Source organism: Zootoca vivipara, chromosome 8 (assembly GCF_965207765.1).
Source record: "Zootoca vivipara chromosome 8, rZooViv2.hap1.1, whole genome shotgun sequence".
NCBI lineage: Eukaryota > Metazoa > Chordata > Lepidosauria > Squamata > Lacertidae > Zootoca > Zootoca vivipara.
Window position 1 is genome coordinate 26,571,211 of NC_142591.1, and position 18,507 is coordinate 26,589,717.

The 18,507-nt window shown below is 45.4% G+C and overlaps 1 protein-coding gene and 1 long non-coding RNA gene across 2 annotated transcripts; one reads left to right on the top strand and one right to left on the bottom strand.

Annotated features, from left to right (window-relative positions):
* Positions 1 to 462: 462 nt before the first annotated feature.
* Positions 463 to 12,794, top strand: SMIM13 (small integral membrane protein 13). The gene is made up of 2 exons (XM_035126078.3): positions 463 to 1,164; positions 7,911 to 12,794. The coding sequence occupies exons 1-2, from the start codon at positions 1,089 to 1,091 to the stop codon at positions 8,093 to 8,095; spliced, it is 261 nt and encodes an 86-aa protein (XP_034981969.1). The 5' UTR covers positions 463 to 1,088; the 3' UTR covers positions 8,096 to 12,794.
* Positions 9,929 to 17,986, bottom strand: LOC148684775 (uncharacterized). The gene is made up of 2 exons (XR_015951375.1): positions 14,508 to 17,986; positions 9,929 to 14,270 (listed from the first exon to the last, which is right to left on the bottom strand). It is a non-coding gene; the product is annotated as an uncharacterized LOC148684775 (long non-coding RNA).
* Between the last annotated feature and the right edge of the window lie 521 nt (positions 17,987 to 18,507).

Genomic DNA, 18,507 nt, shown 5'->3' on the forward strand with positions numbered 1-18,507 from the left:
ATCCTTTCACGATTAATAAAGCTGTGTTTGTAACCCAGCGAATTTAACTGTTGCATGAAGATATTCAACCTGGGTGTCTACTGGACACTGGGGTCTGTGGCCAACCAAGTTAACAGGGGGCATGGTTTTCTGCTTTTTCTTCCATCCTCCTCCCTTGCAAAGATACTCAAAGTTCAATTTTTTATATATATCTAAAACGCTCTCCACAGCCATCCGAAGCGATTTGGAGAACTACTGCCCTGATTTAGAAAACCACTGCCCTGATTTGGATCTACAGTATAACAATTCTTTTCCCCGCCCCCGTGTCTTTCAATCAACTTGCGCCAAGCGCGGGGAAGGCGGGCCTTCACCCGCAAGGCCCGATGGGAATCGAAGTCCCAGTCGCTCTCTTCCTTCCGTGCGCCGCCAGGGCGCTCACCTCTACGTTAAAACCACACTTCCCATGATGCCTTCGCTGAAGAGTCCGGAGAAAAGAGAGAGAGCCATGTCCGGGTGATGGGAGGCTGAGCTCCCTCCCTCCTTCGCCCGGCTCTTTTTTTTTGCGGCTGCCGGGGGTGTTTTCGGGGGGGGGGAGAAACCACTCTGCGGCTGGTGGAGGGGGGCGACGGTGTTGGCGCCCTTCCTCCCCCCGCGGAAGGAGCGATGGAGCTGCCGCCTCTCAGCCTCCGGGCCGGGAGGAAATAGCGCTCTGCCCACTCTCAGCTGCACGTCTCCCTTTCGGGACCACCGCTCGCCGCCGCTTCTCTTGCTGTCTTAACTCCGCAAAGCCCTGGGAGACCCTTGCCCTGACTAATTTTTAATCCGTGTAGTTTGGGCTTCATTTATTCCCCTGTTCCACCCTTCGAGCTCCTTCGATCTAGGGTCTCCGGGAACCCTCGCCCTGCGGAACTCCCTGCCTCTTGATTGCCAGCGCGAAGCCCTCGGGAAAGGGGACAAGCGCGCTCCAGTCTATCCGTTTGCTTGTGGCGGTGGATTCCCCACTCCTGGCGGGCAGCGATGTGGCTGTCGCCTTTCTCCTTCTCGTCGCCTTTCCCGCAGTTAACCCAAGGGAACCGTGAAGAGCAAAGCCCCAGCTCTTAGTTGCGAAAATGTGGCAAAGCATTGGCCTGTCCTTGTTGGTCGTCGTGGCCGCCCTCGCTTGCTTTCTGCTGCTAGTGCTTTGCGGTGAGTACTTTTTCTATTTATCTATCTTCCAGTAACCAGCAGTGTCTTGCCTTTCTCCTCTCTCTCCGTTCCCTTTCCTGTGGTGGAAAGAAGAGAAAGGTGCAATAGCATGAAACAATTCTGATTTTCCCAGCCTTTCTTTGTCCGCTTTGATTTTGGGAATGATGCTAAATTATCATCCTCATGGTGATCCAGCTAGAAAGCCACAAGTGCTGCAATAAGCCTGGGGGGTTGTGGGTTCAAATTCCCACCCAGCCAGGAAGGTTGCTGGGTGATCTTTGGGCCAGCCATTGACCCTCATCCTTACCTACCTCACGGGGTGGTTGTTCTAATAATAAAACAGAAGGGGAGAACAGCATATGTTTCCTTGAGCTCCTTAGAAAAAAGGCAGGATATAAATATAAGCAATAGACATAAAAATAAACAAGCCACACACTTATTAGGGGTGAGTACCGTATTCTGACAAGAGGCCCTTAAACAGATTCACGTTAAACCTGTTGCTCTAATTGTGTGCGTGTGTTAGGGACACACACACACCCTGGATTTGTGGTGAAGCAGGTGAGTGGAGGAAAGAATATGGTCACCTTTTCCTTTTTTACTTAAGAAAAGATGAAAACATAAACACTTACTAAAAATATAATTCCAACTGAGATTGTGAGATGTCATCAGAGTTGATTATGGTATCTAGATTTCTTTTCAAAAGACCAAACTGATAAAAAGGACTTTGGTGGAGTGGAAGTTTGCTAGATGGGTTCTATCTTGGTGTCCAGGCAGTAGCGTATAGTTCCAAAACAGCAGCAATAAGGAATCATCCTCAATGATTGAATGGCAGTTTCCAAAAATAGCCAGGAATGAAGTTAAGAAGGGTCTCTGTTATCTGAATGACAGTTATTTAACACTTAAGAGCTTTGGGCTTGATTGGAAGCAGTTGGTGGTTTTTAAGACAGCTGCAGGTGCTATGATAGCTGGCATCCATTTATTTTTGCCCTGTTTTATCTCTAATCATACAGGTTTTGCAACTGGCCAAAGCATTGAAAGAAACTTGCCTGGCAGGATGATAGTGGGATGAGCATGTGCACCACTTTGGGGGGCGGGGGGCACAGTTACTGGCACCTCTGGTTAAAAGGATCAGGTAGCAGGTAATGCGGGAAGCTGCTGCCCATATTTAAAGCAATATTATACCACCTTAAGTAGCCATGACTTCTCCCAACGAATCCTGGGAGCTGTAGTTCCTTAAGGTTGCTAGAGCAAACATCCCCAATCTGCGGCCCTCCAGATGTTTTGGCCTACAACTCCCATGATCCCTAGCTAACAGGACCAGTGGTCAAGGATGATGGGAATTGTAGTCCAAAACATCTGGAGGGCCGAAGTTTGGGGGTGCCTGTGCTAGAGAGTTGTTAGGAGACCCCTGTTCCCCTCACAGAAGGACAGTTCTCTGGGTGATTTTAATAGGTGGTCGCTCTTCCCTTGGAATTCTGGGAATTGTTGCACTTTGAGGCCTCCTAAGAATTCTCAGCACCTTTGTAAACTACACTTCCCAGGATTCTTTGGGCGAAGCCATGGCTGTTTAAGGTGGTACGGTGCTGCTTTAAATGGATAGTGCGGATGGGGCCCTCGGGGTTAGGCAGTCCTTGGCTAGATGGACAGTCTGATCTGGTATAAGGCAGCTCTTCATAAAAATGAAAGGAATGTTGAACCAAGTGCTGAACCAAGACTTACTAAGCTTAGAGGGGTGTCACATTCTGCAGTCTCTTAGGACTCAGCCTATTGTCTGGGTTCAGTCCTGCCCAGCTGAACCCTGAGGTCTCCTAAAAGGAGGAGAAAGGGGAGCAGTGCCCCAGCAGATCTCCACGCTGCCAGCAGAGAGCCATTTGATCTGGGCATTCATTGCTGAACCAACAGCTTTCTCGCAGCTCCAAACTCCTTGATCCAGAAATATGGATCCTTCACAACCCTTAGGCATCACTGCTCCCTTCCCACTGCCTTATCGCTGGTGATGGTATGTGACAATGACAGAAGTTAGTGATCCCTGCAGGGTTTTTACATTTGCAATGAAGCCACAGCACCTGGTGCATTAAAATAAGACACTTGCAAGATTTTGGGCCTGTATGACTAAATTGCCGTGAATGTTTTTGTTTCAATACCCACGTGGGTCGAATTGAAAGCACTTTCTTGTAGAACAAAATTTACAGCTGTAGATGTTAAATTCATACATATGCAGCGTTTTTTGAAATGGAGGCATGGTTTATAAAATTGGGGGGTGGAGGCAAATAAGTGGCTGAAAAAGCTGTGCATGTTTTGACTTCCAAGACACTTAAGGGGTGATATGATAGCAGTGGAGCTGGACCCTTATCATTAGACAGAATGACATGCCTGCCTCTGGTGCATTGGAGGACGCTATCCTGTGGCTATTGTTAAGTAAGTGTCCAGATGGCTTTATATGGAATGGGGAAGGGGTTCCCTTCTTGACAGGAGATTCCCCACCACATTCTGATCCTCTCACAATTCATGGAGACACACAGCTTGTGTTCAAACGCCTGTTAAATACAGTAAGCATGCAACTTACATGCATTTATTTGTGCGCATTCAGCTTTACATACATGGCGATATAGATAAATAATAAAGGGGTTGAGGTTCCAGGAAAAATGGCTTTGGCAATCCCACCTACCATTGAAGCCGATGGGTTTTGACCATACACAATTTTGGCTTTAGGTGCGATCCCCAGAAAGTAACCCCCACGTAAGTTGCAAGATTCCTCTCCCAACAAGAGTTGGGTAGAAAATTGCCAAGTGCAGCTTTTGCAACTAACAGTAGTACACAAGTGATAGATGAAGCACAACCTGGTGGAAATGTTCTCCTTTTAATGCAAATCCTAGACCTTTTAGAGTTGCTTCGAAAAAGCATTTTGAACGTGGCATCAAGTTTGGCGGGGAAATCTATACAGTATTGTTAATACCTGAAACTGGAAATCTTTTCAAATTTTCACCTAGCACAGTTTGTATCATTCATGGAATGTAATTTCCTGACCTTTTATGTATTCACTGAAGGCCTTCATCGATGGCAAACAAAAGCTTGTGGACAGTGGGAAATCTAAATTTAAATTCATGTTGCTAAAGAATATGGGCAGGGAGCAGAATGTCTTGGGCTGGAATTAGGAGTGGCCATCAAATATCTGAAAGGTTGCCACACACAGAAGGTGGCTTGCTCCCTGTTACTCCACAGGGCAGGGCTAGAACCAGTGGGTGGATGTTACAGGGTACTGTAACTGATCTCAGCCAACATTAGGTGTAACTACCTAGTGACAAGTACTGTTAGCCAATGGAACAGCCTGCCTTGAGAGGTGGGGGGCATCGCTCCTCCTGCAAGGTTCTTCCCAGATCTTTGATTCTAGGAATAGAACGCAGACTTTTTTTTTTTACAATAATATTTATTGAGTTTTCCAACATTACAAATCAAATCAGTATATCTTCACATCCACTTTATATCTTTAGCACAAAAGAGAAAAAGAGAGAAGAAAAAAAAGAAAAAGAAAAAAAACATACAAAAAAAGCAAAAAATATCAGGAAAAAAGAAAAAAGAATTTTTATAAAAATTAAACATCTAATATAAACCATTGTATTAAACTTTGACTTCCCCGTTCCGTCCTTCCCAGGTCATATTATATCCCATTTTGGCAATTTTTCTAATTCTTTGCATTAATTCAATTATCTTAAATAAATTCTTATAATATCAAATTACAATAAATCCCATCAATTATATTCCCCACACTTTGATTCTATAATAATCCCCTTTAGCTTCCTGTTTCCCCTAAAAATCTCCTCAAATCTCTATTTCTAATAAATTCTAACAGAAAAAAAAACATTTATTATTTTAACTCCATACAAAAGATCACCCTCCTTCACCCGGGTGCCCTTCTCCGGACGACCTGACCAGCATCTTTAAACAGTCCACATCAAAACCGTGTTATCCGTCTCTTAGTTATAATGTCCTCTGACACTCAGCCTATTCCGTCTCTCGCCCACGCCAACCCCATCTCTTCTTCCCAGCAACCCTTCTGTCGCCCCCATTGTTCATGTCCATCGCCCGGACCTACCCTCCCCTCTCTCACTGAGGAGGTTCAACTCCGGGCCATCACTTGGTTGTTTTTCCCTGGAGCCAGCTCTCCTCCTCTCACTAGGAGAGACAGCTCCTGGATTTCTTTGCACATTGGAGCTCCTTGGTAGCAATCTAGGTCCTGCGCAACCTCTCTCACCGCTTGCGCTTCGATCCAAAACTTCTTCGCCTCTTGTCCTGTCACCTTTGTGTCAGTGTTTTTGTCATCCTCTAAATTGTCCTCTTGTTTTTCCTTATTGTCAATGGAGAGAAGTTGTTGCTGTGTCTCAAGGCATGACTTTGTAATCCTTTTATACTCTTTTACTCCTTCAAAAATTTCGTAGATTTTTCCCCAGACTCTTTGTAGTCCATTCTCTCCCATCTTGTGATGTTGTTTAGTCTGGGGATTTCCTTTGTCCTCTCAAATTTCAATATGGCGTTCGGGCAGAAGTGTCGGAGACATATCTTAAATTCAATAACCAGGGCTCCAGATTCCCGCCACCCGGTTTCCGAAGGGGTCGCCACTCAAAGAAAACAAAACCAATTTTGCAGAAAACCAGTCTTATGAAATGAAATCGTCTCCCCTTGGCTCTGCTGACCACAGGGGAGAACTCCTACTTGCTATTTTTAGGACGATTCCAAGTCCCGTTTCCGCTTAATAGCTGCAGGCTCGGTAATTGCGTCTAGAAAGCCTCAGTGAAGGGGGGGAACGACCTCCGTCTTCTTTAAATTCCACCCCCAAGTCCAAATTTTCCCGAATAAAAAAAATAGAGTCTTACTTGTAGATCGAATCTTGATTTTGGAGGCATCTGGTGCTCAATTGGAGTCGGCTCGGAGCTTTGCGCCACAGAGTGAGCGTATCTTCCCAAGGCTCCGTCGCGCGCCGCCTGCGGACTTCACCCCCTAAAAAGGGGGGGTTACTCGCAGCGACCGCGACTTTGAGGAGCTCTGCCGGGTACCACGTCCCTGGACAGCCCAGTCCAGGGGTTCTCCGGGGCGCCACCTCGCTCGGGTGGCATTCCCCCCTCTCTGTAACACTCGGGGATCTCGGAGATCGAGAATCCCCCGCCGATCCCAATGGCGACCAGACCGGAAGTCTGGAATAGAACGCAGACTTGTCAAGGGAGTTGCGTTCTACAGTGCTTGCCCTCCTCTTCTTGTGTTGCTGTGGTCCTGCTGTGACCCACATGGATACAGCTGCTTATCCTCAGATGCTGAGATGAGGTGTTCCGGATTATTTCATTGCCAATAACCGAAAGCAGCTGCTTGTGCCCCTGGAGAAATTTGGCAGGTGCACTACAACACACCTGTCCTTTTAAAAGATGCTGGGTTTTGTTTACTTTTGCTTTGCTGCTTTTCCAGGTGACGTGCTCGAGCTTAACTCTTTCAGCATTTGGGTGTTGGGTAAAAGGGGCTTCTTCCCAGCAAACCACCAAAGGCTTTGAACATTAGGTGGTGTCTTGTGACAAAATAGTATTTGCTTCCTGCGGACAAGTGATCTGTGGCATAGTTGTTGTTGTTTTTTTAACACAGCAACCAGGAGGTGTAACTGGATAGGGAAAACAAGGGATTGTAAAACCACAAAAATTGATGTGAGCACCTGAAAGCCTTTAACAACCAGCCTTCAGGGTTGCTCGCTTTTACTGTCGCTATGTTTCCTTTTGCAGTGCAGCTGTCCTTTTTGACAATCTGCCTTTCAGTTTCTTTTATCACTGACTTGAAATCTATGGATTTTACAGTCTGGATTCATACAGCTTTCTGGTCTCCCTGGGCCTAGTTTGACACTCTAACCACTATACCAAGCCGATTCTCAACAGTTAGATGGGTTGTCTTCCCTTTCCTTCAGGGAGCTGAAGGCAGCACACATGTTCCCATCTCTGCATTTTATCCTTACAACAGTCCTCTGAACAGGGCAACAGGGCTTCCCCACCCCCACCCCCGGGGAACTTACAGGAACTCAGTTCCGGCACCTCTCAGTTGGGTGCCATTGCCATTCTAAGAGAACAAGGGAGATGTTCACAGTGATTTCCGGCACCTCCTTTTGTAGGAAAATAGCACTGCCTCTGAAGTTTTATCATCCTACTGGCACTTGGAGACATATCAGTTTAGACAAGCATGCCTCCGATCTCTTGACTCCAACCTCCTGCTTTAATTGTTACGCCGTTTTAACAGGCTTGTTTTATTGCGCATTTTAAATGTGCATGTTTAAAATGTTTATTAAAATATTGCACGTTTAAAATGTTCGATGTTTTGATGGAACTGTGTGTATTTATTGTATATTTTCAATTAACACGCGTTAAAATTTTGTAATTGTCTTTTATACTTGGAAACTGCTTAGAAGCCACTTTGCTGATTAAGCGGTATATAAAATAATAATGGTTGTGATGATGATGATGATGTGTGGAGTGGGGACTTGAACCTGGGTCTTCTCTGTCACAGCCCGACAGTCTAGCAGCTACATCACACTGGCACTTAAGCTTTCTGTGTGTGCCAAAGGTAACATAAACATCTACACATACAACATCTATTCGTGTATGGGGCAATGTGGGTGTGGTGGGTGGGTGCTTAGTTGCCCTGGCACAGCCTCTTTTTGTTTTTCTATGTAGATGTTCACAACATCAACTTTTTCCCCCCTTTCCTGGCACCTTCTGCAGGTTGGTACGTTGTCTGGCACCTCTTCCTATCGCAGTTCCGGTTCTTACGAGAGCTGATAGGAGACACAGGATCTCAACAAGGGGACAACGCCGTGGTTGAGCCAGAAGCAGAGCAGGATGTGCCCCCCACTCCGCAGAGGAGATCTGCCCGGCAGCGAAGGGCACCTGCTGAAGAAGCAACTTAATTGGGGCTTCCTGGGCAATCCTCAAGAGATGGGCAGCCAGCGACTCCTCTGTGGCTTAGTAGGTTGGTGCTGCTGATACGCCAAATGAGGACGGCCAAGTCTTTGAATTCCTTTACTCCTGGAATTTAACTATAATACTGCTTCAGAAGAGGTTCCAGCGAGATTTTAATGGAGAGCAAGATGGGACCGAGGAGAAAAGGGGAGAGCGGAACAGAAATAGCTCCTCCCTGCTCTGGAGAAGAGTTGGCAGGGAGTGGCACTCCTGGATCTGTTCCTCCATGGTTAGGCCCAGCGTGAATCTGTGGATGAGCTTCCCAAAGCTGAAGATGGTTACCGACTGCTTTTGTATAGGACTGCAACTCATCGCGGGCGGCATCTCTTGCGACCCTTCATTTCTACGTCTTGCAAAGAGGAAATGTGTCTTTCCTTGAGCCTTACCCACTTACACAAGGGTGTTCTGCTTTGGTCAGTGACCTAAAAGGGTGCCTCTGTCCATAGGCTAAATTCACTGTTAGGCTCATGCGGAGGCTTTGACAACTGACTTAAACATAATTGGGCAATGAAACACAGCACTTTCATTTCAATGCACAGCAGTTCCTTGCTCTACTTTGCTTTTAATCTTAAGATCTCATCAGGCTTGTGCACGAGTGTGTATGTGTCGTCAAATCCTTTCTTATTTCCCTAATAGAGAGAGGACAGGAGCATCTGTTACAAGCCTTTCATGGAATGTCTTTTTTTTTTTAAGGCACTAACTAATTGGTTTGAAGTAAGCTTCTTCTTTTTGCATCCTTTGCACCAAAAATCAGTTGAAACGAGTTACTGACAAACCTCTGGGGGGGGGGAGCTTTTTAACCATAGTCTCGCCCTATTGACTGGGACCTTTGCATCTTTTTTTGTTCCTCAAACAAATGATCAGTTTAGCAAATGCTTCTGCTTTGCCTTTGGGCAAAGGGAGCCCCCACTTGATTGACACTGCCTTCAATATTGCTAAATGCATACAACTAGCACCTGTAACTGTAGCAGAAGATAACTGATACTGACTTTGATGATGCCCCCCCCCCGCTCCCACGATGCTCATTGGCTGACTTTTCCTTCAACTCCAGGATGTGTCTTGTTGAGTTGTGTTGACTTACTTCTTGTTCAACTCCTTGCAGTTTTGCTCAGCAGGGGCTACGGAAAAGTGTCTTAATGCTTGATAGCAGCTGAAATCAAGCCCTCCTGAAGACTCTTATCTATAGACTCCTCATCTTGAACAGCAACCTTGAGTGACACTCCTTCGGAGTCTAACATTTGCGTCAAGAGCCTCGTTTGTTTGGGGTTTTGGTTTGTTCCTTGTCTAGTTACCTGTGGACACCCTTTGGAAAAGCAAAAAGCAATTTGAAGATGACAGTATTCACCAACCCATCAATGGCTCCTATCTTCCCACCCTCTGAAGTGGTTGCCCTGATCTTTTTTTTTCCTTTTCTTGGAAGTTCCTCTCTGTTCTGTTTTTAATTAATACCTATTGGAGCATGTAATGAACATGGCAGTGCAGGCCTGTTTCATGTACTGCACGACAGCAAACCTGGGTCTGTGCACGTAAAAAAACGATGCTCTTAAATCTGAAGACATTGCAAATGAAAACCCTGGCGTATCAAAAAATATTTCTGCAACTGGCTTCTTTAAGGTGGATGTGGTGGGAGGAAATACTTGAAATTAAATAATGCCAGTTGTTTTCAGACTAATCTGCCTCATTTTCTCCCCCCTCCCAATCCGTCCCACAAATGGTTGCCTTATCAGATTTATATAACAACAGTCCACTGGATGATATCGTCTTTTTTTTAAAAAAAAAAAAAAGGAAGCTCAAAACTTATTTGTCCATGAAAGCCAATGACCGATTGTTCCCTGCCTCCCATTAGACTCGTGTTGCACCTGCTGATTTTCAGGGTTCACCAGACATTTTCGAATTTGTGAAACTCGTGAGCACCACACCCCCCGTGTAATGTAACCATGCCCCTACTGTAACCTATTCTATTGGCTCCTGTAAAATGCTTCCTTCAAGACTTCGGTGGAGGCAAGCGGAGCAGCTCCCCGAAAGGCCTGCGGGTGCCGCGTTGGTGACCCCTGTTTGAAGTTTTTATCCTGTTTCTGATGGCTCTTGTTTTTCTCTGTAATAGATATTCCGAAAAGGCTTCGCATAGGGAGGAAGCTAGGATTCATTTCATTCAAAGTTGCGGAAGGGGCACCAGATACCCCTCCTGCAGCTTGGTTAAATATCCGTACCCTAGCTGCATGGCTGGAAAGCTAGTGCTTGTTATCTGTTCCCTCTGAACCAAGGAATGGATCATCCACCGGGCAGTTTCAGGAGTGGGCAAAATTGTGGCTGTACAGGGCTGTAATGACCTCGCCGCCTCTCTTCGGAGATGATGAGGACTTATTGCTTGCCTAGATTTTCCTCCGATCCAGCATTCAGCAGTGTGACGCAGAGGGCTCAGGGAAAGCTTGTTGACATGGTGCCCTTCTGGCTAGATTGGTATCTCTTGTCCAGCTCACTGCTTCTTGACACCTGTAATCATTTCCTCCTGACCTTTTGGAAAATGGAGAATGTTAAGCAATCCTGCTGCCCCAGTCTGTTTCATACCAGTAGCACTGCGCCTGCCGACGATGTAGCACTCTTCTAGCTATGTTTGCGCATCACATGCTTGGTCCACACCAAGTAGCTTCCGCCTTTTGGATTATCCAATCCTTTAACAGACCGAGTACTCTTCCCGCCGAGCCCCCTCCTGCATCCCAGTCAAGCTTGGCTGTGGTGAAGAGTTTGGTTGAAATACTATGCACGTTAGATGTGTGCTGAGTTCACGAGCAAAAACAGAGATGGAGAACCTTCGGCCCTCCAGATGTTGGTGGGCTACCATCACCCTTGATCATTGGCTGTGCTGACTGGGCTTGATGGGAGCTGGAATCCAATGACATCTGGACGGCCCGAGGTTCCCCAGCCTGTGCTAAAAGGTTCTCAAATGAATTGTGATGTCAGTCAGAGTCCCCAAAAAGGCTGAGGGAAGATCCCTGGAAGTCTGGTTGGAGGAGAAGGGGTGTTCTCTTGAGCTGGAAGTATTCCTTTCTTTATGGAAGCATTGGTGGGGAGATGTGACGCCATGGACTCATGCCGTAAAGAGCAGGTAGCAATGACCTCAAGATTCTCCCAGGCCCACAAACAGCCCCAAAGCAGAGATTGAAGAGCTTTCAATGGCAGTGGATTGAGGTAGTTGAGTAGGGGGAGGCCAAAATGCTTCTCTGGCGCCAAAGTGGGCAACCTCAAGCAGATCCATTCTGTTTCTCCTTAATGCAAGCTTGCATTTGGCACAAACAACAACAACGTTATCGTTCACAAACCTGCACCAGTGTTTGGACTTGCCCAAAGACTAATGGAAAGGTTACCAAACTGCAGCTACTCTTCAAACTGATCAATGACTGAGTTGACTCAGTCACATAAGAAGCAGAGGCAGGTTCTAGCCACAAAGGCTAGCTGGAGTAGATTGAAGTTGTGCAGTTGAGTTAAAATAAATTGCACCTTTAGCAGATAAAGGGTTTTCTTCACAAACGTAGAGCACGTTGCATCACCAAGGCTTGTGGAAGTTATGTGTGACCCAGTGAAATTCCGTGCAGGTTTACTTTGGAAATTTACCGCCCTTCTCACTGCTGCTTACTCAATAATAACGACAGAGGGTTGCAGCTTTTGGCCCATGCAAGCATTGGCAAGTGACTATGTGAAAGTGCTTCCATAGGGGATAGGGGCATGGGCTCTCTATATAGCTTGCCACTTGCAAGAGTGGCATCGTGCATGTAACTGCACATAGTGTCCCATTGTGACACGTGTTTTGCAACTGGGAATTTTGCCTTAAAAAACCAACAAACCTGCTCTTTGTCCCCCGTTTCACCTAAAATTCAAGCTCTTTCATCTGGACCCGTTTAAGAAAACTCACCCTTACCATTTTCAGCTGTTGCTCATCTTTTCTTCAAACATTATGGAATTTTAATACATGCAAGGGAGTTGAGAGTTTTATGTTTGCCGCTTCCTCTGTTAGTATCGCAACCATTTTAATGACTATGGCATTAAGTAGTTTGACCTGCTAACTGCCGACATCCTTACGACGTCTGCAGATGAGTTGGGTAAACACTCAGCATGCAGACATAAATGGAAATAATAGTAGATATTATTCCTCCCCTTCCCCCCCCCAAAAAAAAATGAGGATTGCATTTAAGATCCATTTGCTTACAAAATACTCCTTTGTCTCTACCACGGTGCAACTAGTGGATGTCACATTGTGGAAATACCTGGTAGCCTTGTAAAATAACACAGTCTGAATCCTACATTCACAGCACTGCAGTTGCAGTCATCTCTGGGATATGCCGTTCACTGCATCACAGCTGATAGTTTTGCTGCTTCCGGTGACATTCGCAGTGAATTAGTTTACACCTGCAGATGTTCCAACATCAGTCATGGCCAGCATTATACGTAGGTGGCCGCAGTAACAACACATGAGGCTCCCTGTGCTCATAGGTTAAATATGTATACTGTACCAAATGTTTTTGTGTGTTCTGATTCCATCATGCTAACTATTTCCTCTTTTTTTAATTATTATTTCTTAACTTAAATCTGACTCCACCAGTAACTTGACAAATAAAATGTAAATAACCCAGCTCGATATGGGTGCCCAAACGTTTTGCATCTGGATTTTTTTTGTACACCAATTCATTTATGGTGTGCCCACTTCCAAAGGTTTGGAGCCGGAGTAGGCAGAAGGTAGATTGGGATTTACTGGTAGGTCTCTGGGTGGTTGGCAAGTGGATCAGCAAGGCTTTCTGACAGCCAGGCAGTGGCACTGAGGCTGGGAGTCCGGCATTATTTGGACCAAAGGAATGTCTTGGAGCTAAATGGCAGTCCCACAAGCAACACATTGCGGTAATCTAACTCGCATGTAACAGGAGCATGAATAACTGGCCAGGCAATCTCAGGCCAGGAGAGGCCACAACAATTGTTTTTCCTACAATGCTAAACAAGATGACATTCTAAATGCATGTTTTTGTGATAAATGTTTTTTTTTAAATAGATTCTTGTAACATTATAACAATATCATACATAAAATATCCCACTCTAACCCAGAAGATGGAGTTTAGGCAACACATCCAAAATAACCTAAGTTTCTACCCTACAGCTCATGCTAACCTAAAGTTTTTAGAATGTGAGGGGAATCCTTTATTTTCATTTTTAGTCATAATAAACCTGCACCAGTCAGTTGCAAGAGTCTTTATGCTTCATAAAAAGGTAAGGTAAAGGGACCCCTGACCATTAGGTCGAGTCGCAGACGACTCTGGGGTTGCATGCTCATCTTGCTCTATAGGCTGAGGGAGCCGGCGTTTGTCCGCAGACAGCTTCTGGGTTACGTGGCCAGCATGACAAAGCTGCTTCTGGTGAACCAGAGCAGCGCACGGAAATGCTGTTTACCTTCCCGCTGGAGTGGTCCCTATTTATCTACTTGCACTTTGATATGCTTTCGAACTGCTAGGTGGGCAGGAGCTGGGACCGAGCAACGGGAGCTCACCCCATCGCAGGGATTTGAACTGCCAACCTTCTGATCGGCAAGCCCTAGGTTCTGTGGTTTAGACCACTGTGCCACCCGCATCCCTTATCATTCATACGTTGTGCTAACTTCCCACAAGCATTATTCACCCTAATTTATTACACCGGTTTGTACAAAGAAGTTCCCCCCTACCTTCTTCCTGTATCTCATTATGAGCCAGGCTGCCACTAAGAGATACAGTGGTGCCTCGCTTAACGAATGCCCTGCTTAATGGAATTTCTGCTTAACGAAAGGATTTTTCGAGCGGAGGTTGCCTCGCTAGACGAATTTGCTTTATGAAAAATTCGTCTAGCGAATTGCGGTTTCCCATAGGAATGCATTGAAATTCAATTAATGTGTTCCTATGGGCAAATAAAAAATAAAAAATTTCAATGCATTCCTATGGGATTCGCTAGACGAATTTTTCGTTATAAGAAAAGACCCGTGGAACGAATTAAATTCGTCTAGCGAGGCACCACTGTACCTTAGTAGGGATTTGCATCAGGGGTATTATCTCCCGTGAAAAGATTGAGCAGCGCCAGCTCTGGATATCTGAAAGTGTTTTGTCCAGTACCCTGTTTCTCATATTTTAAGACATACCCATAAAATAAGCCATAGCAGGATTTTTAAGCATTCAAGGAATATAAGCCATACCCCGAAAATAAGACATAGTGATAGGCGCAGCAGCAATGCTGGCCGCGGCAGGAGGAGGAGGAAAAAAATAAGACATCCCTTGAAAATAAGCCATAGTGTGTTTTTTTGAGGAAAAAATAAATATAAGACATGTCTTATAATATGAGAAACACGGTAACTGCTTTTATTTCAACAAATAACTTCCCCCACATAGTTTTGTCGGTGCATTTTTAAATCATTGCTGAAAAGATCTGGCAGAATGGCCCGCCAAACTGACACAGGTTGGAAATGAGCAAATCTGTCTGTTCCCTCTGTATAATAGCCAAATCAGAAGAGGGCACCTCGGATAATCAGCAGCCTGCAAGGTTGCAGCCAGCGCCAGTAGCTCCCCACACAGCAATTCAAACACAGCTAGCCTGAAGCAATAAAGGGAAAATTATATAAATGACTTGATGACTGGCTGTAGACAGCTCTTTTCAACTTTGTGTTATTAATTTCATGCTTTCTCAAACCTTATCTAAAAAAATCAAGGCAGCAATAAATACACTAATTATTTAATATTAGCAAGCCCTGACATTTACTAGGGGGATTACTTAGATGATGTACATAGATACTGAAGCTTCTGCTTTAATAAAAAGGGGGAGGGAGAAGGCTGCTGTTTGGTTATCTGTTAATTTATGTTCCAAAGCTTAGCTGGGAAAATACTATGAAATTAAGACCGCAACAAAATCGTCTGTTGATAGAAGCCTCCTTAAAATTGGAACAAATTAGGTTTAAATTGAGGCTGGAACTATTTCAATTTCAAGGACTGGCTGGATTCAGAGGAGTGGTGAGAGGCGCCAGCTAGGGAGCCCCCAAGGGAAGAAGGCTCAGAGCCAGGTGATGGGACAACAATGAGTGGTTAGAGGGAGAAGACTGGGAGGAGGAGGTGTTGGAAGTTGAAGAAATAACTGGGTTTAGTGAGTGGGCAGAGTCTGTGGTAGAGAGAAGCCCAGAAGCAGAGACAGAAGCAGAGGCTGGAGAGGGGGGGGGGGAACGAGGCAGAGATGAGTCAGGCTGGTGAAGAGCCATAGGTGTCTTTCCCCTCCTGCTGCGTCAAGCTCCCCATTCCTCTGGTCTCCCAGAACCAGAAGAGTTATGAAGAGGGGGGAACAAAGACAGGCGACACAGTCTCAGATTGCTTGGGAAGGACCTGGAGGAGGAGGACACTTAGACAACGGTGGGAAGGTGGAGGCCTTCAGTCCCTACCAACTGCCTCATAGGGACAAGATCTATCAGGACAAGCTGCTGTACTCACTAGGCCTGGCCTTCTGAGTTGACCGTGTTTCCTTGAATAAAGATGCTGTGTGATTTATTGCCAACCTGCTCCTGACTGCCATTGCTGACACTCAACAGATGGGGGTTCTGTATTTTAGGTTGCAGTCCTGTATTCAATAGAAGTTACGTCTAAGTAGATGGCATGGGATTATTCTGATGACATCAGTAAAGAAGGGATTAATGAGTAACTGGCTTTTGTGTGAAGCAAAATTTAAGGTAGGTTTAGAGGGTCCTACTCAGCCAAAAATTTTCAGAAAGCCCCTTGATAGATTCACATCATTTTCTAGGGGAAGAGGCATGTCCACACAATGTATAACGTGACTGGGGGGTTTCCTGCTAGCAAAATTACTACAATTAAAAGACCAGGCTTTCTGTGTTGGTTCACCACAAGAGGGCACCTCTCAACCAATTTAGCAACACGGTGGTGGCTGAAGCCAGTTCTGAAATGCCAGGTTTTCTAAAGCACGAAAATGAAGAAACGGAACAGCAGCAATCTATTTAAAAAACAAACAAGCCCCGTACTAATAATAGGCATGTCATATTTCAATTTGGCTGACAGGACAAATGATGATGTGAGCCTCGTGTTCTCTTCCTCACAAGGCCTTTGGTTACTTAGGATGCTGAGGAGGCGATTGTTTGGCTGCTGCGCTCAAAGAAGTGCATTTCTTTGAGTCGGAGCAGCAACTCTCTTCCAGCTGCTCTTTCTTGCAATAGAGAGCATCAGCCCCAAGGACGTTGCAGGACTTAGAAAGTTGTACACCCTCATGCCAGGCTGTTATTATTTTGGGAGCAGTAGGCTTCTAAAGACCACTTGTTGGTAATTGCATTGGCCTGTTCCAGCAGGTTGTGTCAAGATCAAGGGAAAGAATAGTACCACTCTATTCTGCCTTGTACTGGGCACCAGAGTTTAAGAAGGATATTGACAAGCTGGAATGTGTGCAGAGGAGGGCGACCAAGATGATCAAGAGTCTGGAAACCAAGTTGCGTTAGGAAGGGTTGAGGGAGCTGGGTATGTTTGGCCTGGTAAAGAGGAGACTGAAAGGAGATATGATAGTCATCTTCAAATATTCATGGAAGGCAGTGCAATCTTGTTTTCTCCTGCTCTGGAGGGGAGGACCTGAACCAATGGCTTCAAGTTACAAGAAAGGAGATTCCAACGAAACATCAGAAAGAATTTTCTGGTTGTAAGAGCTGTTGGACAGTGGAACGGCCTCCCTTGGGAAGTGGTGGATTCTACTTCCTGGGAAGTGTTTTAAGCAGAGGTTAGATGGCCAAGTGTCACGGATGCTTTAGTTGAGATTGCTGCATTGCAGGAGGTTGAACAAGATGACCCTCAGGGTGTGTATCTGTGTATCTGAAGAAGTGTGCATGCACACGAAAGCTCATACCAAAATAAAAACTTAGTTGGTCTTTAAGGTGCTACTGAAGGAATTTTTTTATTCAGGTTGATATAAACACTCATTTCCAGAAGTGGTGGTGCAGTCTTCCTGCAGCCAAGATGCTGTGAGGTGTGCAGCAGTGAACTGGATCAGGTTTAAAAGAAGAAGAAGGGGGAAGGAAGATGAAAATGTAGCTTAAGTCCCCAGTCTAAAGTGCTTCAGTTTGGATCCAAGATGGCCGACTTTACAGATTTTCTCTCTTTATGCTGAAACCCTTTGGCCTACATCCCATCCTTTTCCATAGGGTCTCCCAGCCTTCAGAAGCAGCTTCCTATAGGATGCAAGGAGCTATGCCAGGAAGGGAGAAACAAAAAAAGGCCCATTCCTGCTCACAGAGGTCAGCTTAGTCACTGTGTTCTTTGTCACAGTGATTAGACTAGGGCTCTCCTGGTTGGACTACAATTCTCATCACTAGCTAGGTCTGATGGGCCTCTGGCTCCCCAGCCAACATCTAGAGCAGGGTTTCCCAAACTTGGGTTTGCTGCTGATTTTGGACTACAGTTCCCATCATCCCTGACCACTGGTTCTGCTAGCTATGGATGATGGGAGTTGTAGTCCAAAAACAGCTGGGGACCCAAGTTTGGGAAACCCTAGTCTAGAGAGCCACTGGTTCCCCAGCCCCATATTATACAAAAATAAAAATAAAAAGGAATTGAATTTAGAATGGAATGGTTTTATTCATTTAATGAAAGCTCAAGTTGTTTCAGTCAAATATTTATTATCCACAGCCTTGAGGTTCTTAAATCAGGAGGAAAGACATAGCCCAAATAAAGTATTCAGCCTACAAGGGCTCCTTACTGTCTCCCCAACCATGTTATCTGAACAGAGGAGACTCTGGAAAAGCTGCCTCAGGAAAAGCCGTTTTAACTGTCATCACCCCAACTTAAAAATTCCATTCTCTCCACCGCTCCCCCTTAGACAGGACCTTGCATAAGCCTTACGTCAGGTTGCTTGCAATGCCTTATATTCCTTGTGCCTCGCGGCACAAGGAATATAAGGCATTGAGTGTGTTTATTTCTTATTCGAAAGTTCCCTGATATGAAAACAATGCAACATGTGAATAGCTTATAGGTCACAGAGAACTAAAAGATTGGCAGAGCGCCTGCTTTGAACGCAGAAACTCCTATGCTCAATCCCTGGCCACTCCAGGCTGGGCTAAGAAAGACTCCTTGTTCCAAACTGACTGGAGGGGTGCTGCCAGTCAGTGTGGACAATACTGAGCTAGATGGAACAGTGGTCTGATTAGATATAAGAGCTTTGTTCACATTAGGCATGAATTCAGTCCGGGAGGGTGTTTTATAACAAGTGCCCTTCTTTCATGTGATATCTGGGGTAGCACAATTGCCTGAGGCGCATCAACCTCAACAAATGTCCTCCTCAATTTAATAATCACTGCTTTGCGGGTCTCTGAGTTACGAACCAT

Coding starts and splice junctions, on each gene's coding strand:
- SMIM13 (XM_035126078.3), top strand. CDS start 1,089: ATGTGGCAAAGCATTGGCCTGTCCTTGTTGGTCGTCGTGGCCGCCCTC. Junction 1,165..7,910: donor TCTGCTGCTAGTGCTTTGCG/GTGAGTACTTTT, acceptor CACCTTCTGCAG/GTTGGTACGTTGTCTGGCAC.